At 36.7% G+C, this 27,879-nt stretch overlaps 1 protein-coding gene across 2 annotated transcripts in view; it reads right to left on the minus strand.

The window, feature by feature from the left end:
- COG5 (component of oligomeric golgi complex 5) overlaps positions 1 to 27,879 on the minus strand; it is a 276,034-nt gene that overhangs the window by 57,694 nt on the left and 190,461 nt on the right. For both annotated transcript variants that reach the window (XM_065939836.1, XM_065939837.1), the window contains 3 exons: positions 14,717 to 14,921; positions 7,396 to 7,557; positions 4,979 to 5,078 (listed from right to left, as the gene is read on the minus strand). In XM_065939836.1, coding sequence (XP_065795908.1) covers positions 4,979 to 5,078; positions 7,396 to 7,557; positions 14,717 to 14,921 — 467 coding nt within the window. The remainder of the gene's footprint in view (positions 1 to 4,978; positions 5,079 to 7,395; positions 7,558 to 14,716; positions 14,922 to 27,879) is intronic.

Here is a 27,879-nt window from a genome sequence, read left to right on the forward strand (position 1 = left end):
CAGGAGGTGGAGTCTTTGAGAAGTGACTAGGACTTGAAGGCAGAGCACTCATGAATGGGATTAGTGACCTTATAAAAGAGGCTTAAGACAGCCACGTTTGCCCTTTCCACCCTGTGAGCTTACAGAAAAAAAGACAGGCATCTATGAATCAGGAAGGGGTCCTTGTCAAATACCAAATCTGTTGGTGCCTTGATCTTGGACTTGCCAGCCTCCAAAACGGTGAGAAATAAACTGCTGTTGTCTACAAGTCACGCAGTTTATGGCATTTTGCTATAGCAGGCCAAAAGGCCTAAGACACTATCCATTAAGAATGAAGAAAAACAACTGAAGCGACTTAGCAGCAGCAGACTCAAATGTGAGTCTGATGCTAGTTTCAAGACTTGCTAGCTGGCACTGTTTTTTTAGCAGTCTATAGTGGGCAGGCTACAACACTTTCTCAGCCTCAATTTCCACATTTTGCTGTGACAGATACTTTCATTTCAAGGGTTGTTGTAAAATAAATGGCACAATCCAAGACACTGTAGATGTCTAATAATGGCAGTTATTTTTATGGCCCAACTCTAACTGTAAAAAATGAATTCTCTGGTATCATTTAAGAGTCAGAAAAAAGGATGTAAGAAATTGTCCCTATAGAACTTTAGGTTCTTATAACACATAACTCTGGTGATTAGTAAAAAAGAAGGTTTAGAAAAAAAAATAACACATCCGTAATGATAAAAAAATTTCATATTATTATAAGCAAATACATGTACTAAGCATATAATCCATACATGATATATTCTATTATATCCTAAAACATTCAAACGATAAGGTTGATAAGAAACAACATATAGCTTTTTTAGGCATATGGAAAAATATATCCAAATACACATAGTGAGTTTGCTGCTGCTAAGTCGCTTCAGTCGTGTCCGACTCTGTGCGACCCCATAGACGGCAGCCCACCAGGTTCCCCCGTCCCTAGGATTCTCCAGGCAAGAACACTGGAGTGGGTTGCCATTTCCTTCTCATGAAAGTGAAAAGTGAAAGTGAAATCGCTCAGCCGTGCCCGACTCTTAGCGACCCCATGGCCCGCAGCCTACCAGGCTCCTCCATCCATGGGATTTGCCAGGCAAGGGTACTGGAGTGGGGTGCCACTGCCTTCTCCACATAGTGAGTTTAAGTAAGTAAAGTTGCTCAGTCGTGTCTGACTTTTTGCGACCCCATGGACTGTAGCCTACCAGTCTCCTCTGTCCATGGGATTTTCCAGGCAAGAACACTGGAGTGGGTTGCCTTTTCCTTCTCCAGGGGATCTTCCCGACCCAGGGATTGAACCCGGGTCTCCAGCATTGCAGACACTTTACCATCTGAGCCACCAGGGAAGCCCAATAGTGAGTTTAGATAACCATAAATATGGTCCACAGAAAGGACCAACTTGAAAAATCATTTCATGATTCTTTCTCCTGTTGTGAATTAAGGCTATGGTTAAGCATACTAAAATGTTCTGATAGCCAAGAAACTTCCACAACTAACCTTTAGGAAAATAAACTTAGGATCCTGGAAAGCTGTTCATTTTACATTTCAAGTTTTGTATTTTCAAGTCACCCTTTTTGGAAACACACTGTCATTAAAATTCTAGCTTTCCTTTATCTATCTCAACACTTAACCATTTATTAATGATCTAATTTTTGTCTCTTTCAACCTTGTGGACTTGAGGCCTAAATATCTCATCTATAAAAAGAATTCTCCATTTATAGACTTAGTTATACTAAATTTCAAGTTGACATTTCCACTTATAGATAGATATTCTACTTTAAAATCTGTTTCAATTTTTCTCCCACGAAAGATTTAATACTTGTCTATTTTCTGCTAAACGTTTTCAGTGAAATACTTATAAAGAGAAATATGGCAAGATCAAAGAATAAAACCTGTCAAATTTAAAAGCACAGAGGACACAGACCACGTAATACAGACCATCTGTAGACTGAGCACAGCAGCACAGTGCAGACAGGACAGTGGGAGGGGCCTGAGTCTAAGAACATGCACTTGGTTAAGATGACTTTCTTCTGTTTTACTGAGGGTGAATAACAATGCAAAGGACGTCCTCAAGTTCAAGGATATAGTGAGTGGTTGAGAAAAATAAATTACTTAACTGAAATGCTGGGCTGGATAAAGTACTAGCTGGAAATAAGATTGCTGGGAAAAATATCAATAACCTCAAATATGCAGATGACACCACATTTATGGCAGAAAGTGAAGAACTAAAGAGCCTCTTGATGAAAGTGAAAGAGGACAGTGAAAGAGCTGGCTTAAAACTCAACATTCAGAAAACTAAGACCATGGCATCTGGTCCCATCACTTCATGGCAAATATGGGGAAACAATGAAAACAGAGACAGACTTTATTTTGGGGGGCTCCAAAATCATTGCAGATGGTGACTGCAGCCACGAAATTAAAAGACGCTTGCTTCTTGGAAGAAAAGCTATGACCAACCTAGACAGCATACTAAAAAGCAGAGACATTACTTTGCCAACAAAGATCCATCTCGTCAAAGCTATGGTTTTTCCAGAAGTCATGTATGGATGTGAGAGTTGGACTATAAGGAAAGCTGAGCACTGAAGAATTGATGCTTTTGAACTGTGGTGTTGGAAAAGACTCTTGAGAGTCCCTTGGACAGCAAGAAGATCCAACCAGTCCATCCTAAAGGAAACCAGTCTTGAATATTCATTGGAAGGACTGATGCTGAAGCTGAAACTCCAATACTCTGGCCACCTGATGCGAAGAACTGACTCATTTGAAAAGACCCTGATACTGGGAATGATTGAAGGTGGGAGCAAAAGGGGATGACAGAGGATGAGATGGTTGGACGGCATTCACTGACTCAATGGACATGAGTTTGAGTAAGCTCTGGGAGTTGGTGATGGACAGGGAAGCCTGGCGTTCTGTGGTTCACGGGGTTGCAAAGAGTCAGACACAATTGAATGACTGAACCGATACTGAAATAAATAAAAACATAAAGGAGTGGCAGAAATAATGTTATTATCAGCCAAAAAATAAGAGATGAACATTAAAATGTTATTTGTCAATGCTCAATAGCATTAAAAAAAAATAAAACAAATGATGTTCTTTGTACTATTAAGTAATATTTAAGCTTTTTTAAAAAACTAAAATGAAAGTAGAAAAGTAAAACTACTTTAAAAAAAAAACCAGAAAAAATTAACTTAAAAAATTTTAATTCAGTGACTTTCTCTTACCCTTAGTTTAGCACTTTAGGATGGTAGGCCTCAGTAACTTAGGATCACACACAATCTGGCCAAAAACATCAACTCAATCAAAAGTTTTTGATATATTTTAATTTTTTTAAAGCTTTTTGTCATTACTGCCTTAACTGAAGTCATATGTTCCATTTACTACTGCTCTTGCCTGACATGGAAAAGTGAAATATTTTCTATGTATATGTTGGCTGTTCCTTATGTTATCTTCAGGTGGGATCATCTCGTGAGGTTATTTTTTTTCTGACACTTTTAGTAATTACATTGAATTCTATTGGATATAATACTGAATTTCATTTATAATAATAAACCATATTTTTTAAAGTAATAAACATCATAATAAGGCTTTTATAGCAATGACTGAAAGAAAAATTAACGATCTAATTACCTACAAAGAGCTTCTATGGTCTGTGGGGCTAGTTCTCAATAAACAATGTTTAAAAAAAATGCTTGTAAATTATCTGTCAAGGTTGCAAGAATAACTGAATAGAAGACAACATCATATTAACATGCAAACACAATGGGGCCACCCACTGGAACTGAAAGTAGGAAGCCTCAGGATATGACTGTTAGCACCAAGGATCATTCTATGCAAATTCCTTCAGTTCAATCTGTTACCAACCAACTCTAAAAATTATACCAGAACCAACTGAACCACTTGGATATAGATAAAACTGGACTACAGTTGATCCCTGAACATTTGAACTGCAATAGTCTACCGACATGCAGATTTTGTTCAATAGTAAATACTATGGTACTTAGTAAATACTAAATACTAAGTACTAGTAAATAGTAAATACTACACACTCCATAGTTGGTTGACTCCACTGAAGTAGCAGGGATGATAAGGAGGAACAATGAAAATGTTATAAATTATATGTGGATTTTTTTTATTGCAGGGAGTGTAGGTGCCCCAAACCCCCAAGCTGTTTAAAAGGTCAACTGTACTTCATTTTACCATGTTTCAATTGGATCAGTAAGGGAAGCCACACACAAAAAAAAAACATAGTTGGTGATCCCTACAATGACAGTAGAGATATCACATTTCGGCACATTATCTAAAATTCTTCCGTCAATGACAGTTAAAGATATACTAAAGTCTTATTCCTTGGATTTCAATTAGCATACATACCTACTAGCTAAATATGTGTAGTTAACTTTAAAACATTAATGTAGAGAATTAAGATTATGATTCAGTCATGCAGTTATTATTTTAAATACATGCAATCATCTATCTCAAATAGAGTAATTTTAGAGTTAAACTTTCACAGTCTAGAAACTTTAGAAAGTAAATCAATATTTTTCTTTTACAGTTTAAGCACTTAACATCCTCCAATCATTTTCTAATGGTTCAACTTAATTTCACACTAGTAACAGTATATAAATGATACCTGGAGTGAGTGATCACAGAAGAGGATATTGACCAATTTGAAATAATTATTAATATACTTAAAAGTATACATAATTTAACTCATAAAGTGGCACATAGATTTCTTAAAAAGTCTTGCAAAATCTGCCTGCATTCTGTAAGTGTAGCAATGATAGGAGAGCCATTTTTTAATAGATGTAATACTTTTTTCTGATTTAAATTCATAAGAAAGTTTCAAAATTTCACTTTAAAATTTTACAGTAAATTACTATTCAGTCAATTCAATATTTATAGTCAAGTACTGTATAATTAGTTATCTGAAACAAAATCATGAAGGTTTACAGAAGTGATTATCACTTACCAGCTGCTCTGATTTTACCCCATACAACTGGATGGTCTTTGCCACATTTTTTGATACAGCTAATGTGAGGTTTGAATCAACAGCAGCTACATTTAGTTCACTGAAGAAAACAAAAACAGCCTTTACCATTACAGTTTATCAACAAAGACAAGTATATGAACTTAAACCCACTAAACAACAAGGTGATTCTTTTTATAGATTTCCCTGGTTGCCTCCAAGAATTGATCAGATTATTTCACTTTCCCTCCTAAATTCAGCATTAAAAAAAAGTGCCCTGAGATGGTTTGGTTAAAGATCAGCTTCTCATTAATAAAAGCATGTCATGTGTGGGTTCAGGCTGTGATTAAGAAGAGTAAATTGTGTACAGATTTTTCAAGTAGCACTCTTGTTCATACTGATAAGTACAATTAGAGACACTGCATATCACAGACATCTGCAAGGAAATGACAGCTCTTGAATGGAAATGATGACCTTGGAAGGACATAGGCTAAAAATATAAATTACACGATATATCAAGATACTAAGTTTCTGTAGAAATTATGCCAATTCACGTTGTTTTGACAGCATAGCTTTTTTATATCAAAAGCACAACAAGGATTTAAGTGGAAATTTAAAAAATCTAGATTCCTAAAGTATTTCTTTGCCATGCTTATTTTCAATTTTTTACACTGGATTATTTGGGACACTTCTGCTGACTGCTCCAAAAAAAGTAATTATAAAGAGCATGTAAAGTATACCAGCAGTTAAAAATGGCATGAAAATGCATATACAAGTAGAAAGCAAGAAAAGTAATTATTGTCTCTGAAGTAGCAGAAAGAATCTTGGTATTTCCCAGATTCCCTTTATGAAGAAAGCAAAAGACTTTAACATTAGTGTTTACTATGTGCATCAAAAATGCCCCTTCATTTAACAGTGAGACATAATCTTATTAACCCTGGTATTCACATTCTATTGAACAGTGGCATAAGTATGGTTTTTTTTTTCTTTTTTTTTTTTCATTTATTTCTATTAGTTGGAGGCTAATTACTTTACAATATTGTAGTGGGTTTTGTCATACATTGACATGAATCAGCCATGGAGTTACATGTATTCCCCACCCTGGTCCCCCCTCCCACCTCCCTCTCTACCCGATCCCTCTGGGTCTTCCCAGTGCACCAGGCCCGAGCACTTGTCTCATGCATCCAACCTGGGCTGGTGATCTGTTTCACCCTAGATAATATACATGTTTCAATGCTGTTCTCTCAAAACATCCCACCCTCGCCTTCTCCCACAAAGTCCAAAAGTCTGTTCTGTACATCTGTGTCTCTTTTTCTGTTTTGCATATAGGGTTATCATTACCATCATTCAAGTCCCACCTTACAACTGATCACAGTGTGGTCAAGTTGCACAGGGGAAAAGGAGTTACTTCTTTAATATTTTCATAAAGGTCAGAGATCAAGATGAATTCATGACTGGTTTGATCACAACTATACTAAACAAATAATGGAGATAAAATCAGGGTTTAACAATCCAAAGTCAGGCCTTTGAAAGCCAAAGTAACCGTAGAGAGATTTAGGATCAGGATTCTAGGCTCTCTAAACACTGCATACATAGGAGATGTGCCTCTGCAGATTATACCTGTGGCTTTCTAGTCTTACTCTCACATGCCTCAGAACCATTATCTGATGTATAATCTAAAAGAATTTAGACTTCTATACCCTGGTCCTATATGGCCTAACAACTAGTTTTACTCATAAAATGTTCACCTATAAATGTACAGACTTACTGTTATGACAACTTATATACTATGACAGGAACCAAGAGTCTCAATTGCAGACTGGGTCACCTGGGTGACCATAAAATGTCTAAAGACAACAGTATAACTACATTGTCTGCAAGCATTCAAGTGGCACCTCTGCTAGGATATCTTCCCTTTTAAGAGTTTTAAAAGCTGTCACATTCAACTTAGAAAGCTTAAAATAGCAAACACGAGTAGACTAATCAGGATTGTGATACTTGTACACCATGATGTACCTTCTGCATTTAAGATTAAAAAAAAAAATTACTCTCCACGTTTTAGCTTCTCAATCTGTAAAATCAATTTTATATTTACTGTCCTACGTACGTAATACCAAAAATTTTGGTACGTAATACCAAAAAATTTACTATGGCATAAAGAATTAGGTTGGTTTACTCTGCATCCTTGACAAGATAAAGAACAATTATAACTGACTATTTTTAGACTGTATTTAAATGGTTTTATTAACTGGAATCTCAAGTACTTAGGACATGTGCACTCATTCACTGCAAAACTCTTGATTTAATTGCTGGACTAATTACTTGAACAACTGAAGATAAATTTAAAACGTATTGCCATCGGACATCACTAACAAATGTGGTGGGCATTTTATGGCATGCCATTATATAAAAACACATACCTTGCTATAGTTTTAATGATACCTTCAAGTTCATCAGCAGAAGGAGGATTACGCCCACCAGGGGGGAAAACCAAGTTGATAGGATCAAAGAGTCGAGATAATGATTTTGATAGATACGCAGCCTCGTAGGGTTGTAGTGAGTCTTTCAAAGCCTTTTCTGGACTGTAGGGACAAAGTTTAATAAAAAATGACTTAAATTATACAAGACTAAACACTATGGTATCTATCAGGTTGTAAATACCTTTCTTAACAATATATCCTCCATAAGACTCAAGAAAAAGGGAGATATATATATACTTATGACTGATTCACATTGCTGTACAACAGAAACCAACACAACATTGTAAATTATCCTCCAATTAAAAATAAAAATAAATTAAAAACACATCTCCTCTATAGAAGGTAACTTTATATGGACAAAAGAAAATTTTGTTTAAAAACGTATAAAAAAATGTATAAATACATTTATATACACTTGATAGTTAAAAGTTTATTAACAATTAAACATTTTAATTTATACATAATTCCTGGGTATAAATGTAAAATAATATGCCCCAGTACAACTATAGTAAGTTTGTCACTTGAAACTATAAGAGTAACGCTGTAAAATCTTATTAATTCTAATGGGGCCATGTCTTCACTTAGCATGTTTCTACACAACGTACAAAAGAGGCAAGTCTGCAAAGACTGGCTCCCACCAGTCCACCAGTTCAACCCTTTTCACACATAGATGCACTCTCATAAGCTCAGCGTCTGAGAGGGAAGTATATAAATGTAGGTTTTTATCAGCTTTCTGATACCTAAACTGATACTAGCAAGAATGAGGATAAAATAAAAAGTGTTTGTACAAGTCCCACAAAATCACGAAAAATCTCCCAACTGGAGTTCTTACTTTTATAACATTCTTCACAAACTAAAATTTAACCTACTAAACATTTCTTTCTCCCCCAGACCTCCAATGTTTTCAGTTATTTTTGTTGATTTTCATTTAGTTGTTCAATTATTGGACCTTATATTTTACCTCTGAAAATTATCAAATGTCTATAACCATATAATTAACTCTGTGTATTCTCATATCACCCCTGATTATGATCCTTCTACTAACCTTTCCATTATCTTAAAAAAAAAAACATCAACACACAAATCCCCCTAAATTCATCTTAAATGTTCATCTTGAAAACATCAGACCTGCTCCTTTGGTATCAGAAACTTGGCTTTCTCCTTTTCCACCCTTGTTGGTCAAATGACAAGACCTAGAGGTCAGAACGCTCTTGGCTCCTACATCATAATTCCACAGTTATCTCTCAACACGTTCTCATTCATTGTTAAGTATTTCAGTCAACACATAGTTCCTGAGAATCCTATGTACCAGCCCTTGTTAAGTGCTATGAAGTAAGAGATGAAATTTGCTTTACAGCCCAGTGAAGAAATGTGCAGGTGGAGTGCTAACTATAATAATTTTTATAATAGATGGTGAAAGAGCTCAGTAGGAACAGGGAAGAACTAGTGCCTAAATCTCTCTGAGTCAGTCCTCTACTGAGGTCCACACCAGCTATTTAAACGTCTTCCCTAATTCTGCTCTGATCATTTACTGCCCTTAAGAAGCCTCTTCCTTCTTCCGCAGAAATTTCAGCACTAAATTATAAGTACTGACATTCTTCTTGTTCTCCAAGGATTCACCCAGAAGGCCCTACAGTTTTACTCCAGAAACAAAGCTGCCAGGGCTTAGGTGGCTATCCGCCAGCAGCGGATCTGTGAGTGGCCACGCAGGAGAAGCAGCTCTGTGCTCTATGTCTGAGAGGCTGGCGAGAGGGAGAGCAAGGCCAAGGCCTGTGGTCGCTGCAGGAAACCAACCACTGGCACAGAGATGTGACAGAAGAGCGATGTGACAGGGCCCAGCCCCATGTGGAGGCAGAAGCCGAGCCTCACCCTGGCCCTGCTACCAAGGCAGCCTGCCTCCCCTGCTCCCTACCCTATTCCACCCTGACAGTTTTGGAAAAACTGAAGAACTAGGCATGGGCGGGGTGGGGGGGGAATGTAGGATCCTTGGTGATTATGTCAAAACAGACAGCTTTTCTAAAACTTATCCTGTGCTTGCATGTGTGCTAAATCACTTCAGTTGTGTCAACTCTTTGTGACCCTGTGGACTGTAGCCCACCAGGTTCCTCTGTCCATAGGATTCTCCAGGCAAGAACACTGGAGTGGGTTGCCACTCCCTCCTCCAGGGGATCATCTCGACCCAGGGATCAAACCCGTGTCTCCTGCATTTCAGGAGGATTCTTAACCACTGAGCCACCCAAGAAGCCCGTCCTATACTAGACATCTACTTTTATTTTAGCTTTATTATGGAGTTTCCATATTGGAGTCATCATTTTGAACTGCTCCACCTCCAAGGTCTCCAAGCTTGAAGACAACTTTCCATACCTCCACTTGCCCCTAACCCCTTCCCTCCTACAAATTCTCTTTAATGTGTACAATTTGCCAGGTACTTCCTGGAAGTGAGGAATGTAGCAATGAAGCTACAAAAAATTTCCTGCCCTCTTAAAGAGATGACACACAAAAGAAGAAATAAAACTTTTAAATGACTTAATTGTGGAATATAAGGAAGAGTAATAAATTCTAAGAGAAGAAGGAAGCAAAGAAGCCAGACAGCAGTTTTTATCCAACTTTAGACAGAGTGAGGCAAGGCAAGGCTTCCTGGGAAGATATGAGGAAAAAGGAGGGAGCAAGTTACATAGATTTCCAGAGTAGGCACTTTTATGAGGAGAGAAGTACAAAGGCCCTGAGAGGGGACTTATACCTGGCTGAGTTTGCCAAAGAGTGAGAGGAGCAGAGGACTTAAGTGACAGGAGAACAGTACAAAACGAGGTCTAAGAGAAAACAGATGGAACAAAACATGCTGGGGTTTTGTGTATCAATAAAAGTGCTAGATTTTACTCAAAAGAAAGTGCTCTTTGACTGACTGTGATCAGTGGTGTGAAATCCTTTCCTGTGCTCATCCTCCATCAGCCCAGCATTTCAAGGTGCTCTCACGAGCATCCTGATTTTTCTAATTTACCTTCCTTTCAAAACTGTAAGAAATTTCTCATTTAGATGGTCTCTGTACCTGCTGCTAAGCTGCCCAAGCATTCCAGAGAAAAAGGAAATTGTTTCTATTGAACACTGATACAAACCCCTTGATTTCAAGAGACCTGAAGCTCAAGGTATTAAAACCCTTCTTTGCAGTCCTTCAATTTCTATAGCGGATCATTTGTTTCTACACGAAGACCAAAACTACTGCAATGATCTTTGTCAACTTGATACCAGCTTTTCTTTTTCCTTTGTAATTTCATTTACATCTGATTTTCTTCTTATCCCAAAGAAAAAGTAGCTTTATTCCTTTGTTGATATCAAAACCTCTCAAGATGAATTGAACCTACCTCCTCCTTTCCTATTCTTTTTTAGAAAACTGTTTTATCAAGATTTACATTCAATTCAACCATTTAAAGTGTATAACTTGATGGTTTTCAGTATATTCATGGGTATGTGCCACCATCACCACGCTCAAACCTAGAACATTTTTATCATCCTCAAAAGAAACCTCAAACCCTTCACCTTTAAAACCTTTACCCTCCTCACCCCATTCCTAGCTCTATGTAACCATCAATAGGCTTTTTATCTCTAGAGATTTGCTGTTCTTGATTTTCATATGGATAAGATCATACAGTATATGCATTTGTATCTGGACTTTTTCACTTAGCATAACTTTTTCAAAGTTCAGGCATGCTGTAACAAGTGTTAGTACTTCACTCCTTTTTATGGCTGAATAGTATTCCACTGTATGGATATATCACATTTAGTTATCCATTTGTCTGCTGATGGACATTTGGCTTGTTTCTATCATTTGGTAACTATGAATACTGCTATAAACATTCATTAAAAATTGTGTGTGAACATACTTTAAAAAATTCACTTTATGTGCCTTGTTTTTATTGTGATAACATACATAATACATGAGTATTGTGCACAATAAGGAAGCACCCACATATTGATCTCATTTGTCTGACACCTGGCTTCAGCTCACTGGCAGCTGAGAGCAGCATGAGGAATGCTGCAGTGCTCTTCTTCTTAGGCAGAAAGCCCTCTGGTTGGAAATGGTGGGAGAGGGAGCCCTTGGTTCTTGGCTGCCCCAATTTGGAGCAGAGATTGTGCCTTGCTGAGGTGGGAAGAGGAAGGGAGGAAACAACTGTCCTGGTTTTAGTATCACAGACTCTAATGAAATTCTTTCTACCAAATTTTAACTTTTTTGCATTGATGGTTTTTTACTTACTGTTTGCTTTTAAAATCGTTTCCAGAGGCATTGAGTTGTTTGGTTTTTGTTGTAATAGTTTACACCAGATTCATTGGGGATGGGTCAGCAGAGTGGGGAGTGCTGTCGTCCCAGAAGTCAATCTCCTCCCATTCTGCCTTTCATCAATTCTAATAATGCTCTTGTATCCACCATTCCACACTAGGCCTTGAACCTAAGTGTTTTTGCTATAGCAAGAGGTCAATTCTCAGTCCTAAGTTTCTTCAGCTTTTCAACAGCATGTTACACAGTTAACCATTCTTCCTCTGACTTAGATGAACTCATTCCTTAGAGTTTCACACAACTTTGAGTTGTCCTCCTATCTTACCATTTTTTTTCTGTCTCAGTCCTGCAGGCTGCCAATCCTCCAATAAAGTTATAAATTCTGGAGTGCATACATTGGGCCAAAGTTCCCTTTTCTCTTTATTTATGTCTCCCCTATAGAATCTCCTCCAGACTCATGATTTTTAAAGATCTGCATAGTGATGATTCTCAAATATGCATTTCTAGTCCTGATTCACAGTCAACTACCTTTTCAAAAAGTCTATAACATCTCCATTTGCATCTTTGATTCAACAGTTTCAAAAGAAAAACCTTTGTTTAACGCTACTTCATGAGACAATGGCTTCCAATCTTTGGTCTCCTCCCAACTTGTCCACACATATCCTTGATTCTTCTTTTCCTCTCAAATCCAATTCTACTAGCAAGTATATCTCGAATCAACCTGGCCAGTTCTCACCACCTCATCCACTCATCTTGTTTTAGGCCATTGTCATTTCTTGTCTGGATAAACAAAACAGCTTCCATTTCCCACTTCTCTTTCCCTGTGGTGATGCTTTCCCTAGTTGTCCACATTGAAGCCCTAGTGTTAATTTTAAAGTGTTTATCAGTTCATATCATTCCTCTGTTTAAAAGCAATGGTTTGGAGTTTTGAATAAACTCCAAATCCCATACCATAATGAATAAAGTCTTACATAATCTTACACTTTCCTCCCTCTTTGAGCCAATTTTATAGCCCCCACTCTCCCTCTTTCACTGTGTTCCAGCTTTCTATTCCTCAACATCTCCATCTTAGTTTTCTCAAAGACTCTACATCTGCTGTTCTCTCCGCCTGCAGAAATCTCACTCCAAATCTTCCATGGCTGATTTCTTCCTGAGGTCTTGAGTCAAAGTTATCTTCTCATAGAGGTCTTTCCTCACCACCTCATATAAGGCACTCTATCATGTTGTCTTGTCTTTTTTTTTTTTTGGGGGGGGGGGAGGAGGCGTGAGGGGGCATGGTTGTAGGACCTTAGTTCCCCAACCAGGGATTATAGCCAGGTTCCAGCAGTGAAAGCACTGAGTCACAACAACTGGACCATCAGGGAATTCCCTTGTTTTATTTCTTCATAACAAGAACAGCTCTCGAATTCAGCATGAATACTTAAAAGATGAAAAATGCTAACCAGGTTATTTGTGCCTTGATTCTACTCAGATTCTTCCAAGATCTTGTTCATTACCTCTTGCTCTCTCCACTGGCTACTTCTATCTATAAACACTCTCAGTTTTCCCTCTATAATAAAAAACAACAAAAAAACCTTCCTTTGGCTCAGCTACCATGGTCAAATTTATGTTTGACTCTTTGCCTCACTCCTCAAAAGAATATGTAAAACATAATTGCTCCTTACTATTCTCATTATTTTTTGGTTTCTTATGGTACAGGCCACAACTCCTCTTCCACATCAACTATTTTACTGAAGTTAGTCTCCAAAATGTGACAATGATATCCCACTAGTCAAAATAAAAGGTTTTTTTCATTCTGATTTTTTTCTCTACATTGAATTTACTGTCTTTCCTCTACCCCCATGAGTAACATATGCTCATTTTAAATAAAAGCAGGAATACAAAATAAAAACTCTACCTATTGGAGATAAAGCATTACTGCTTTTTGCTATGTATGTTTCCAGAGCTTTTCAGTACAAGCATATGAATTTAAAAATAAAACTAAGCCAGGAATAGAATGATACTATATATTTTACTTCATATACTTTAAAGAAAAAAATCTTAATATATTGGACTGGCCAAAAAGCATGTTCGGGTTTACTTCATGTTTAATGTTAAAGAGTAACTGAAGAAACAAAGTCCCTTCTATCACTTCAGCCTACTCTTAGGCCACTTACTCTACCAGTCAAAACTTATACAATCTGTATTTTACCAGTCAGAACTTCTTACTACAGTGGATACAATTCAACTATAAGTATTCAGGAAAAAAAAAAAAGTTGAAACAAACATTAAAAAAGCACTCATAAATCTATCATTTTTCTTAGAAGGTAGGTGATAAGAATCTGAGTCAATCTCATCACAATAAAAGATTCAAGTGTTTCAAGGAAGTGTGCAAACCAATCAATTGATTTGGTACTTGTAGAGAAATATGAAAACAGTACTTCTTTTCTATTTAGGAGGAAAGCTGGCAGGTTTAAACTTATTGAGTTGGTACATTGTTTTCCAATGTGGCTTATAAATATCACTACATATACTATACTTCATGACTCATCTAAGAGACTTTCAGGTTTAATTTCGACAGTACTTAGTTTTTGCCCACCAGACTGAGAACCTACCCCAGCATGAGATTTGTTTCCACTATAGTTCCTGAACATACCAATCCCTTTTATATCACATTTATGCCAGTAGCCCATCAATAATGATGCTATATAATTACAAATATAGTATCAATTGAAGGTCATTGACTACACATGCTCATCTCTTAGCTTCTATTCACCTTACTTGTTGATATCCTTTAAGACAAATTCTCAGTAGAAATCAGGCTGCTCAACTAAGGATAAAAGTTCGACTCCTTAAGTTAAAAGTATTGTGAAATCTTTTGGGTAAACAAATAAATAATAATCATTACAAATACTGAGAAAGATTAACATTTCCCCAATTTCTAACGTGTAATAAAAATAAAGGAAAAAATCCTTAACATGCCAACAAACAGATTTGATTACACAAACATACTCATAATCTGGCTTCTTTGGTATGAATACATCTTGTGTATCATCTTCCATGTGTTGTAAGTCAGCATAGAGGTCTGCAGTTCCACTTGAATTAAAATTTCCTTGAATATTTTGGCTGTACTGTTGAAGACGCTTCCATAAGTCATTATAAAGCCGCAATAATTTTGGGTATTCTCCTTCAAATGCCTGTTTCAAAAACATAGAAGCTGCCGAGCAAAACAAGAAAATGGATTAGATAAATGATAAAACAATAAAATGTAGCAAATAAAAGTTTCTTTTGTACATGAAAACGGTGCTACAAATAGCCTATACGGCAGGACAAAACAAAGGTGTGTTTTAATAAGGTTTTTCAAAATAATGCCGGTAACAGCAATTTTCCTCCCAGACTATTTACTGCATTTGATATATGTACCATTTATTGGGTTGGCCACAAAGTTACTTTGGTTTTTGAAACTTAATCTATAAGGAAACAACACATTGATGAATAAAGTTGAAGACTAATTTTTTCTTTCAAAAACTGATAAAATATATAGAAAATCAGGAAGCATAAAAAAACCCGACCACCACCCATGATTTACTTAAATTGACATTTATAGAATACTTCATCCAAAACAGCAAAGTAGCCACTGTTCTCAAGTACACATGAAATATTTACCAAAAATGACAACTGTTGATGCCATGAAATCATCTGAATAAATTTGAAAGGTTTCAAATCATACAAAGTATGAAAACCAAAATAGTTTTAGATAAGGAATCATAACAGAAAGATATATTTAAATGATCCTGGATATAAATCCTAAAGTAGAATTGTTACATCAGTTCTATATTTAATTTTCTGAGAAACCTCCATACTGTTCTTCATAGTGACTGCATTAGTTTATTATATTCCCACTAAGAAGGTACAAAGGTTCCCTTTTCACTACAATCTCACCAGCACTTATTATTTCTTTTCTTTTTAATACTAGTCATTCTAACAGGTGTGAGATGATATCTAACTGTGTTTTTTATCTGCATTTTGCTGATGATTAGTTATGCTAAGCATCTTTTCATATACTGTTGGTCTTCTATATGTTGTCTATAGAAAAATGTCTACTTAGATCCTCTCCATTTTGTTTTACTGGATACTCTGTTTTTTTGCTACTGAGTTGTATGAGTTCTATATACATTTTGGATATTAATCCCTTATCAGGTATGTAATTTTCAAATATTTTTTCCCATTTAGTAGGCTGTCCTCTCATTTTGTTGATAGTTTCCTTTGATGTATAGAGGTTTTTTGTTTGATATAGTCCCACTTGTTTAATTTTCCTTTTGTTGCCTTTGCTTTTGAAGTCAAATTTTAAAAATCATAATGAAATATGACTATATACCTGTTAGACTGACTAAAATTACAAAAATCAAATGTTGGTGAGTACAGAGATACTAAAACTCTTATATACTGTTGGTAGAAAAGAAAAACTTATCATTTTGCAAAGAAGTCTGGCATTTTCTTAAACTGTTAAAGATATACCTACCATATGGTCAAACCATTCCTCTTCTACATGTTTATCCAACAGAAATAAAAATATATGTCCATATAAAGACTTATATATGAACACTCAAAGCACCTTGATTTGTAATAGCCAAAAACTGGAAACAACCCAAACTGTCCATCCACAAGTGAACGCATGTACAAACTGTAGTATACTTGCACAACGGAGTACCACACAGAAGTACACATTACAATATGGATGATTCTAAATGCAATCATGCTGCATGAAAGGCAAATAAGAATCCATAATACATGCTGTATCATTCAATCTGTACATAGTTCCAGGAAAAGTAAACTAGCTCAAAGTGACAAAAAGCTTGTCAGAATTTGCCTGGGGAAAGAGAAAGGAGACGGCAGGGAGAGGAATTATAAAAGGGTACATGAAAACTTTTGCTGATGACAAGTATATTCACTGATCTTCACTGCTGCGATGCTTTCATGGTGTGCACATATATCAAAACCTAACAAAACTGTGCATATTAATTATGTTCAGGTTATTGTATACCAATTATACTCTAGCAAAAAAACTGTTCAAAAAAATCTCAGTGAGGACTTCTTTGAAATCCCTCCTCCCCAATGAAGAAGCCATTCACCATGGCCCGGAGTGTTCCCACATATGCTTGCAGGGTATGTCAACAATGAGAGGCCCTAGTTGCTCTTTATCCAGGCCATTTATCTGTAGCAAGGTTTGCATCTGTAGCAAGCAGCCTTGAAAGATGAAGTAACTTCGTCAGCACACAAAGAGCAGGCTTGCTTACTGCTTACAGCAAAATTGGCAGATTCTCCCAGCTTAAGGGAGACAAACTCACGGCATACTTCCCACTGAACTGCGTCTCCTGTGAGACCTGGAGGTGTGGGAAGCCAACAAACAAAGAGACCAATGCTCACGCAGCTTGGTATGCTGTGAGTAACAAAGTCCTTCTGCTCTGACCCAGGAGTCTCACGTCTTCTGACAATACCCAAAGCACTTCGGCAGGCTACCCTTTCTAAGTAGGGTAAATATCTCAGATCTTTCACAGTTCTTGAGCTCCTCAAAGCTAAATCATATTCCTTTCATTACAGGAATGTGCTTTTTGCCTTCCCATTTACCACAATGTCCAATTTTATTTATGTACCGTATGTTTCCCATACTGGACTATAAACTCGATGAGAAAAGGATGACACTTTGTTTTCTTCAATGCATATGTGGTACTCAACACAGTGCTTGACATAGTAGAAATCAAGTTAGTATCTCTTAATGACAGAATAAATTAAGTTTTGCTTTTCAATGGACAGTATGCTCACTTTGATAGAAATCTTATCTATGCAGAACAATCCACTGTTGAGGGTTTCAGAAAGACAAACTTTGACTATATTATCTCAGTAAATGTGTCTGACTCATCGATTCTAAGTTACTTAAATACATTTAAATACATTTAAAGTTTACAAATAAATAGTGTGTGGTAATTCCTGAAGTTAAATTCTACTTTAATTTCTTTTATAAGTAGGTTTAAAATGTTCACATCAATTACCTATAAACTTGATTACAATAAATTATTTATTTGATAAATGTCTGTAGAACTTAACTGCATATCTTAATAATCTAACAAATCATTTACAGATAGAAAATGACAGGTTACTAATTCCCAGTTACTAAGTAATTCATTACTCAGATCATGCCTTCACATGAGCAACTGAGCAATATTGCTCAATTCTTTTTGAGCAATAACTAGTGACTCCAACATAGACACTAACATGGAGAGGAAACTCATCTTTATTTCAGTACCTTGTTTTATGAAGATTTCTTCATAGCAATGAACACTCTAAGAAATTATTTATTAGTTTGTGTTGACTGTCTATGTTCCCTCTTCAGAATGCAAGTTTAATGAGACAGGGATACTATTTGATTTGTCTCTGTATTTCCTTTACCTAGAATAACACCAGGCATTGAATTACTGAATGAACAAACTGAAAAAAGAATGAAGAAGGACCTAGGTATGGAATTAAATCTTTTCCCTAGATTCTAATAGTCTAGACTTCATTACCTCACTCCTTCTAGACCCCCTGGTTTATCCCAGAGCTGCCGCTCTCACAGATCCTGGCCTTAGTCTTGAGTGGCCGTGCTAAATCTCAGCCTGTGTGTCCGACTCTGCCAGCACATCTTCCTGTGTGAAGATGCAACACCTCATCTCTCAGCGGTTGACTGGAGTCCTGACCAAAAAAGGACATCACTCCTGAAAACTCCCATCAATCTCCAGACAACCAAATCCTAATCAGTGATGAAATCTGGAAGGTAAACTAATCAACTAAACAAGTATTTGCTGATCATTTACTATATGACAAATGCTGTTGCAAATGGTGCATATGCAGTAGTGAACAAAAGAAGCAAAGTTCCTACCCACGAGAAGCTTACGCTCCAATGAAGGAGAAAGACAGTAAACAAATTAGAATGTAACATAATATCAAGGTTAGTGAATAGTGATGTTGTTGTTCAGTTGCCCAGTCATGTCTGACTCTGCAGCCCCATGGACTGCAGCATGCCAGGCCTTCCTGTCCTTCATCATCTCCCAAAGTTTGCCCAAGTTCATGTCCACTGCATTGGTAATGCCATCCAGCCATCTCATCCTCTGATGCCCCCTTTTCCTTCTGCCCTTGATCTTTCCCAGCATCAGGGACTTTTCCAATGAGTCAGCTGTTCACATCAGATGATCAAAATACTGGCGCTTCAGCTTCAGCATCAGTCCTTCCAACAAGTATTCAGGACTGACTTCCCTTGAGATTGACTGGTTTCATCTCCTTTTGGTCCAAGGAACTCTTAGGAGTCTTCTCCAGCACCACAGTTTGAAGGCATCTATTTTTTGGCATTCTGCCTTCTTCATGGTCCAGCTTTCATAACCGTACGTGACACTGGGAAGACCATAGCCTTGACTATATGGGTCTCTGTCAGCAGAGTAATGTCTCTGCTTTTCAACATACTGTCTAGGTCTGTCATCGCTTTCTTGCTAAGAAGCAATTGTCTTCTGATTTCATGACTGCAGTCACTGTCCACGGTGATTTTGGAGCCCAAGAAAAGGAAAACTGTCACTACTTTAATCTTTTTCCCTTCTATTTGCCATGCAGTAATGGGGCCGGATGCCATGATCTTAGTTTTTTAAATATTTAGTTTTAAGCTGGCTCTTTTACTCTCCCCCTTCACCCTCAACAAGAGGCTCTTTAGTTCCTCTTCACTTTCTGCCATTAGAGTGGTATCATCGGTGTATCTGAGGTTGCTGTTTCTCCTGCCTATTCTGATTCCAGCTTGTAACTCATCCAGCTCGGCATTTCTTATAATGTGCTCACGTACAGATTAAACAAACAGGGTGACAGGAGACAGCCCTGTTATACTCCTCTCTCAATCTTGAACCAGTCAGTTGTTCCATACAGGGTTCTAACTGTTGTTTCTTAACCCACATACAGGTTTCTCAGGAGACAGGTATTGGTCTGGTATTGCCATCTCTTTAAGAACTTTTCACAGTTTGTTATGATCCACACAGTCAAAGGCTTTAGCCTTTGTAGTCGATGAAACATAAGTAGATGCTTTTGTGGAATTCCCTTGCTTTCTCTATGATCAAGTGAATGTTGGCAATTTGATCTATGGTTCCTGTGCCTTTTCTAAACTCAACTTGTACATCTGGAAGTTCTTGGTTCACATAAATCTGATGCTGAGCTAGCAAGATTTTAAGCATGACCTTACTATTACGGAGATGAGTGTAGTTGTCCAATGGTTAGCACATTCTTTAGTACTACCCTTCTTAGGAACTGGGAAGAGGACTGACCTTTTCAAGTCCTATGACCACTGATGGGTCTTCCAGATTTGCTAACATTTTGAATGCAACAGGTTGATGGCATCATCCTTTTGGTTCTGAATAGCTTTACTGGAATTCCACAGCACCCACTAGCTTTATTAACAGCAGTGCTTCCTAAGGCCCACTTGACTTCATACTCCAGAATGTCTGACTCTGGGTGGCTGACCACACCATCATGGTAATCTGGAGATAGGCAGCAGCATTTTATTTACTGACGACAGGGAGGGCCTCTCTGAGTGAAGTACGGATGTGATCCATTTGGATGCCTGGGGAAAGACTGATTCGGATGGAAGAAATAGTAAATGCAAAAGATGTGAGGTAGACAATCCCAGCAGAGGTTGCTGCTCTTATTTTAAAAACCTGTCATGCTCTTGACCTGAGAGAGTGAGTCTCCATAGCTAAGTTAAGTCTCTCCTTTTTAAGTACACTGCTACTCATTTCTAGTTCATTCCTTTCCTAATAGGCTCAGTTCCCAAAACCTGTCTTGCACCTAAATCATCTAGTACTATGAAAGTAAAGGAGGGTTTGGTATGTCTTGGAAAGTATTTTCTGTTTCATAGTTGCATTAGATATATATTGCTACACAATAAACTGCCACAAATGTAGCTGCTTATTTTAAAAAACATACATTTATTATCTCACAGTTTCTATGAGTCAGACATGCCAGGTCCTCTGCTTCAGGGTCTCTCATAAGACTCCAATCAAGCTGTCAGCCATGGCTGGAGTCTCATCAGAAGGCTTAACTCGGGGAGAAGATACCAAGCTCATGTGGTTGTTGTCAGGATATAGTTCCTGATGAACTGAACTGGATTGAGGGTCTCAGTTCCTAGTTTGCTGTTGGCAAGGGGTCAACCATACAAGTGGACCACTCCAATATGACTGCTTATTTTATCAAAGCTTGTAATCCAAGAAGGCAATAGAGTGTGCTTGCTAGTAAAATGGAAATTACACTCTTATGTTACCTAATCATACAAGGGACCTCTTCTTTGCATGATCTATAGATTATAAACAAGTTGTACCTGTCAAGGGGAAAACATTACACAAGGGTCTAAATATCAGGAGGGAGGGATCAATGGGAGCCATCTTACAATCTATCTGCCCCGATAAAATAAACGATACTTCATTCACATCAATAAAAATTATAAAAAGGCAAATGCTGAGGGCCACCAGCAGTCTGACAAAGACCTACTTTTCAAATACAGATACATTATAGACCTGGTGGCTCAGGAAGTAAAGAGCCGCCTACAATGTGGGAGACCTGGGTTCAATTTCTGGGTCAGGAAGATCCCCTGGAGAAGGGAATAAAAACCCACTCCAGTATTCTTGCCTGATGATTTCCATGGAGAGAGGATCCTGGTGGCTACAGTTCATGGGGTCGCATGGACCCCATGGTTAGTTAGTCGACTGAGCAACTAACACAAACTATATTACTCTTTCCTAATTAACAGTTTTATATAAAAAATCGTTTACAGTATTGTTGAAAAATAGACCAAATATACTACAGAAATAGTTCCAGAATAAAATAATGGTAAGTCAATTGCACCCAAGGTAATGAATTTTCCCATTACTCATAAAAAGAACTTTTCCTTCTAAGTTCCAGAAATGTATGGTCCAAGTTATATATTAAAAGCAATCAATGTTTATATGACCTAAAACTAATTATAAATGCATTTTATTGAGGATTAATATGTCTTTTGATTTAATTTTAAAGTTATGATTTAATAAAACTAAAATCAGAATAGAAAACAGACCTTTTTAAAGCTCAGAGAAGCCCTATTCAAGATAAACAGATATTAAAATGAAAGCTTTAGATGGAAAATCTGACCAAAGCCTAAAACATTAAGCTTTGAATGAAGAAACTGAGTTTAAAAAAAGCACACACAATCTAATATTAGCCACTTGCACAAACTATACTACACACACACACACACACACACACACACACACACACACACACACACACACACAATTAAGATGCAATAATGTCTGAAATATCTGTCTGCCTGAAAATATCCAGATACAGCGCCAACGAGATTTTTTTAAGATTTTGTTTTTTCATAATAACAGCAATACAAAGTATGGTATCCAATACCAACTGGGTATGTATTCTATACCATACCCTTCCCTTTTAACAGGAATACAAAGCATACACATTCTTCTCCAAACTCTTAATTAGTTAACTTTGAATCCATTTATGATATGAAGATGACCACCCTCATTATCTCACAATAAAAGGTGCAACAAAAATAAAGGTCACCTTCAACTTCTTACATTCTTCCACTATTCCCCTAAAAATGTTTGACTTTAATTTTCTTCATAGGAACAAGTGTCCATTCTATACATGACCAATTATTCAACTTCCACACTTAATCTCATTCTATTTCAGCTCCTCCTCTATTACTCTCCCCTGTATTTTCAGCCTCCAATTAATTTTTTATAAAAAGACTGAACAATCTCTGATTGTATAAAAAATCAAAAATACAAATAATATGGCAAACACTTCCCCTTGACCTTCCAACAGTTAATGAGTAGCCACTGTCCTGTCACTGCTTATAATCATAGTCTACATACATCTTCTTGCCTCCTCCAGGCTATAACCCAACTTCCAACTGCCACAATGCCACTGAAACTATTTTGGTTAAAGTCACAGTATCAAATGAACCTATCTACAAAACAGAAACAGACTCACAGACATAGACAACAGACTTGCAGGTGCCAAGGGGGAGCAGGGAAGGAGAGGGATAGACTGTGTGTCTGGGGTTATCACCACTTACCAGCTTGATGCTGTTTTATCTATCATAACCCTAGCCAATTTTCCTTGACTGCTGCCAGTTACTTTGGAGCAAATGACAACATCGTATTATTTCATCCATAAATACTTCAGCATGTATCTCTGATAGTAAAGACTATTTTAAAAAAGTAACCATAGTTCTCTTATCACACTTTACAAAATTAACAATCAGTGACAGCATCTGTATGACTGACCTGTGATTTTTTTTTTTTAGCTTGTTTATTTAGGACCCATAAATAGTCCATATATTATAATTATCTGATATATCATCAAGCCCCATCTATAGTTCCTCTCTTTTTTATTCCTTTTAATTCTTTATTTAAGAAATTGGGTCATATATCCTCCAGAGCTTCCCAGTCTGAATTTTGCTTACTGCACACCTTGGATCCCTGTATTTCCTGTAAATTACCAGCTGAATCTAAAACAATACATTTCAACCTTGGCTGCACACTGAAACAACTTTGGAAGCCTAAAAAAAGTCCGTATGCTTGGGTCTCAACTCAAGAGGCGTTAATGCAATTGCAGCATAGACTGTGAGATTTTTAAATACTCTTTAAGTGATTCTAATATGCAACTAAGTTGAAAACCACTGCAGCAGTTAAGAGATTTGATCTGTTTCCACAGTCTATAATTTCTGATAAGCCTACTACATATGTATCATATGAATTTGTATGGCAATATGATGTGTACTCAGTTGTGTCCGACTCTTTGTGACCCCATGGACTATACAGTCCATGGAATTCTCCAGGCCTTAATACTGGAGTGGGTAGCCTTTCCCTTCTCCAGGGGATCTTCCCAACTCAGGGATGAACCCAGGTCTCCCGTATTGCAGGCGGATTCTTTACCAGCTGAGCCACAAGGGACACCAAGCAACTGCTTATATAATTTTGTAGGTCCTTATCTATTTTGTTAGATAATTTTGTTAGAAATTCTTCTCAGGTTTGGATGCTAATGAATAATGTGTGAGAGTGACTATTTCCATACAGGCTTGCCAGCAGAGTGTGTTATCAAACTTCTTTTTACTTATGGCTAATTTGATGGGGTCACAAAGAGTAGGACACAACTGAGCGACTGAACAATTGATAGATGAGAAATGGTGTTTCTGTATACTTTTATTTTGCATTTTTCTATATATGATAACACTGAGAATCTTCTACAAACAAGATGTATTTATACTATTTTGGTAGGGTTGTTGGTCTTTTTTCTTATTTTAGAAGATTTTTTATGTACTAACTCTTTTTCATTGAGGTAAGTTATATTTTTCTCATTTGTTATTTTATTTTGCTTAAGAGTTTTTTGGTCATGTGAAATTTTTAACACAGTCAAATTATCAATTTTCTCATCATTGCTTCCAGAAATTAAATCAGAGAAATTTCCCCTAGACCTAGCTTGCTCACTTGTGTTTCTGTTAGCATTTGAATAGCTTTATATTTTACATTTAATTCTTTGGTCTACTTGAAATTTACCCTGCTATGTGAGGTAAAGTGGGGATTTTCTCCTCTGAGCTCTTTTTTATCTCAATCTACTCTTCAACCCTGAGCACTTCACTCATTTCCATAACTACAGGATCACACTTATCCATTCAACAAATTTTTATGGAAGATTTAATTAAGTAGCCTAGCCTTGTTTTAGCTCAATGAAAACTGTTTCGCATTTTATAACTAATGATATAAAGTACTTTAAAATATCAAATAAATGAAGGAATAAGGAAAAAAGTAAAAAAATATCCTATAATAATCATGCTTTTGTATCCCTGTTTACCCCATATACATACTGTTTGTTTTCTAAAAGTATTTCATATTTTAGGGTCTCATTTACCTTATATGTGCTATTTTTTTAATGAAAAGTATTTCTATTTTACTGTTTGCATTTTCCTCAGATTTCCTAACACATAAAGCCTTTACTCTTAAAGTAACACTTTAGGAATCCATTTCAACAGGATTCTATTTTGTATTGAGCACTGTGCCATGTGAGTGACAGGAATATAACATGGAACAGAGGCACAGAGAGATGGTTTCTCTACAGCCTAGCAGGAGATACGGACAAGCAAGGAGGTTAGCCATAACAATGTGGTGAGATAAGGATTAAAACTGGGAACATGTTAGAGTTTTGTGGGAGCAGACAGAGGATGCCATACCCATATTTGAGTGCAATGATGAAGAGGGAAGAATCAGGAACACTGAAAAGATGAATGTGAATTATCCAGATAAAGAGGAGGATTACAGACAGGTGCTTCAGTATTGGTAAATACTGAGAAGAAAGAGGGTGATTCATTCAAGAACTAAAGGTCCAGGACGAAATTTTTTTTAAAAATTAGAAGGGAGAAAAATAGTGCTAAGCGGATAGGAAGGAACCAAAAAGAACATCACGTTGGGACTGTATCCTGAGGGAGACAGGCAAGAAGAGCAGCGACAGACCAGTGCTCCCAAGGTAACAACTAAAGAAGGCAGACATATTTTTAAAAAGTCAAGCTTGCCCCATACAGAGAACCTTTGCTGGAGAAGACGAAAACAGGAAAGGCTTTTGGTGATTTATGAGACTGGAATGAACATTTTGAAACTTAACAAGTCTCAACCTGAGTAGCTTATAGAAGACCTACTCAGTTATATAGTTGCAAGCGAGGTTAGGGAACTAGGTCCAAAGCTTCAAAGAAAAGAAGTTAAAATATCCTTCATATTTGTGGAAACATATCATAGGAAACCTAAGATGAGAGAACACGCCTACCAACAGAGAGAGGCAGATCTTCCTTGCCATGAAGACATCCAACAGATTCTGGTGGGAACCTAAACAGCTTGTCTGGAAACCTCTGGAGAACAGAACTATATCAACTTTAATATTTCAGGGCTGAGGGGACAAAGACCCTCCAATCTCCCAATTAAAAGCCTGGGACAAGGGACTTCCCTCACAATCCAGTGGTAAGACTTCACATTCCACAGCATGGGGAGGGAGTTTCATCCCTGGTTTGATAAATCACAGCCAAAAAACCAAAACATAAAACAGAAGCAATACTGTAACAAAGTCAATGAAGACTTCTAAAATTGTCAAAAAAACAATCTTAAAAAGAAAATTTTAAAAAACTTGGGAGAAGCATGCCTAAGTAAAGGGGAGAATTAGAGACAGACTGTCTCATTAAAACAGCAATTACCTGTCAGCCAAAGGGAGAGAAAAGAAACAAACAAAATATTTCATAATATGTAAATGAAACCCTATAAATCAGTTAAGACAGATAATGCTATAGAAAATAACATTTTTAAAACAGTATATGCAGATGGCCAATGTACATATGGAAAAGTGAGTAATATCATTAATCACAAGGAAATAAAAATTAAAGCACAATGTGATTTGACTCAACATCCACCAGAATGGTCAACAAAACACAGAAAATACAGATGGCCAACAAACACTTGAAAAGATGCTCAATATCTCTCATTATTAGAGAAATGCAAATCAAAACTACAATAAGGTACCACCTCACAGTGCTAAGAATGGCCATCGTCAAAAAATCTACAAACAATAAATATTGAAGAAGGTGTGGAGAAAAGGGAGCTCTCTTGCACTCTCGGTAGAACTGTAAAATGATGCAGCCAGTATGGAGAACAGTATGGAGGTATCTTAAAAAACTAAAATTAGAACTACCATATGATCCAGCAATCCCACTACTGGGCATATACCCTGAGAAAACCATAATTCAAAAAGACACATGTATCTCAAAATTCACTGCAGCACTATTTACAATAGCCAGGACATGGAAGCATTCTAAACGTCCACTGACAGATGAATGGATAAAGAAGATGTGGTACATACATACAATGGAATATTAGTCATAAAATGGAAAGAAACTGGGTCATTTGTAGTGACGTGGATAGACCTAGAGTCTGTCCTATAGACTGAAGTCAGAAAGAGAAAAACACTGTATATTAATGCATATATATGGAATCTAGAAAAAAACAGTATAGATAAATCTATTTGCATGGCAGGAATAGAGAGGCAGACATAGAGATGGACATGTAGACACAGTGGGGTAGGCACAGGTGGGACAAATTGGGAAAACATTCTAACATTTTTTAAATCTACATTAAATAAAGTATTTATAAATGCATAGCTTGTTTATCCCTCTATTTCCTGGCAAGATTATACTCCTGATTTATTACTGTGTTTTTTAAAAGTAAAGGTAATGAGTTTTAGCACACATTTTAAGTCTGAAAGCTTCCTAAATCTTCAAATGTGCATATCTCCTAAAGTATCTCTCCAATTTACGTATGATTTTCCAAAGCACTAGAAATATATACTGTGTAGTTCTCTTAATTCTATGACACAAGTCTTTCAGTTGCTAAAGACTTCTATTTTTTTTTTTTTTTTTTTTTTTGCTTAAGACTTCTGAGAGACTAAAACTGCACAAAGGGCTTTAAATATTTTAAAACAGAGTTACTTGCCAGAAGATTTTAAGCATATTTCAAAAAATCTTTTAAAGGTTTTATAAAAGGGCACTAGCATCTTTTCGAAGTAATATTTATTTTGCTTGCTTCTAATGAGGCTTGAAAATATGTGTACCATAACCCAACAGGCTGGTAAACAACCGTTATTATCTGGAAACTACAATAGAGAGGTAACAGACATAAATCTTAGAAATCATCTTGGAAATAACTACCAGCCATAGACAATTAAAGCTGCACATGTCTGGCAGAAGCTATTCTGAATCTTCTTAATCACAAATTCAGGCCCCTTTCCTTTTTAAAAAAGTAAATTCATTGTCAAACCCATAGATATATCTTATTATATCAAGTAGAAATTCTTTTTACTAAGCATGAACATTTATAATCAGAAAGAACATGTTCCTAACTAGGAAATTTTTCCTCTAGGTATTTTCTGCCAAAATCTTACTTACTTATACAATCTGTTAAATTGTGTATAATATTCAACTCTGCAGATGGTTGCATTTTCTTAATATTGCCTGTCTATAATTTTAACAATTACTACATTACATTTCACGGACTGTTTGTGCTATATAAACAGACTCCAGC

This window comes from Muntiacus reevesi, chromosome 6, assembly GCF_963930625.1.
Source record: "Muntiacus reevesi chromosome 6, mMunRee1.1, whole genome shotgun sequence".
Lineage (NCBI taxonomy): Eukaryota > Metazoa > Chordata > Mammalia > Artiodactyla > Cervidae > Muntiacus > Muntiacus reevesi.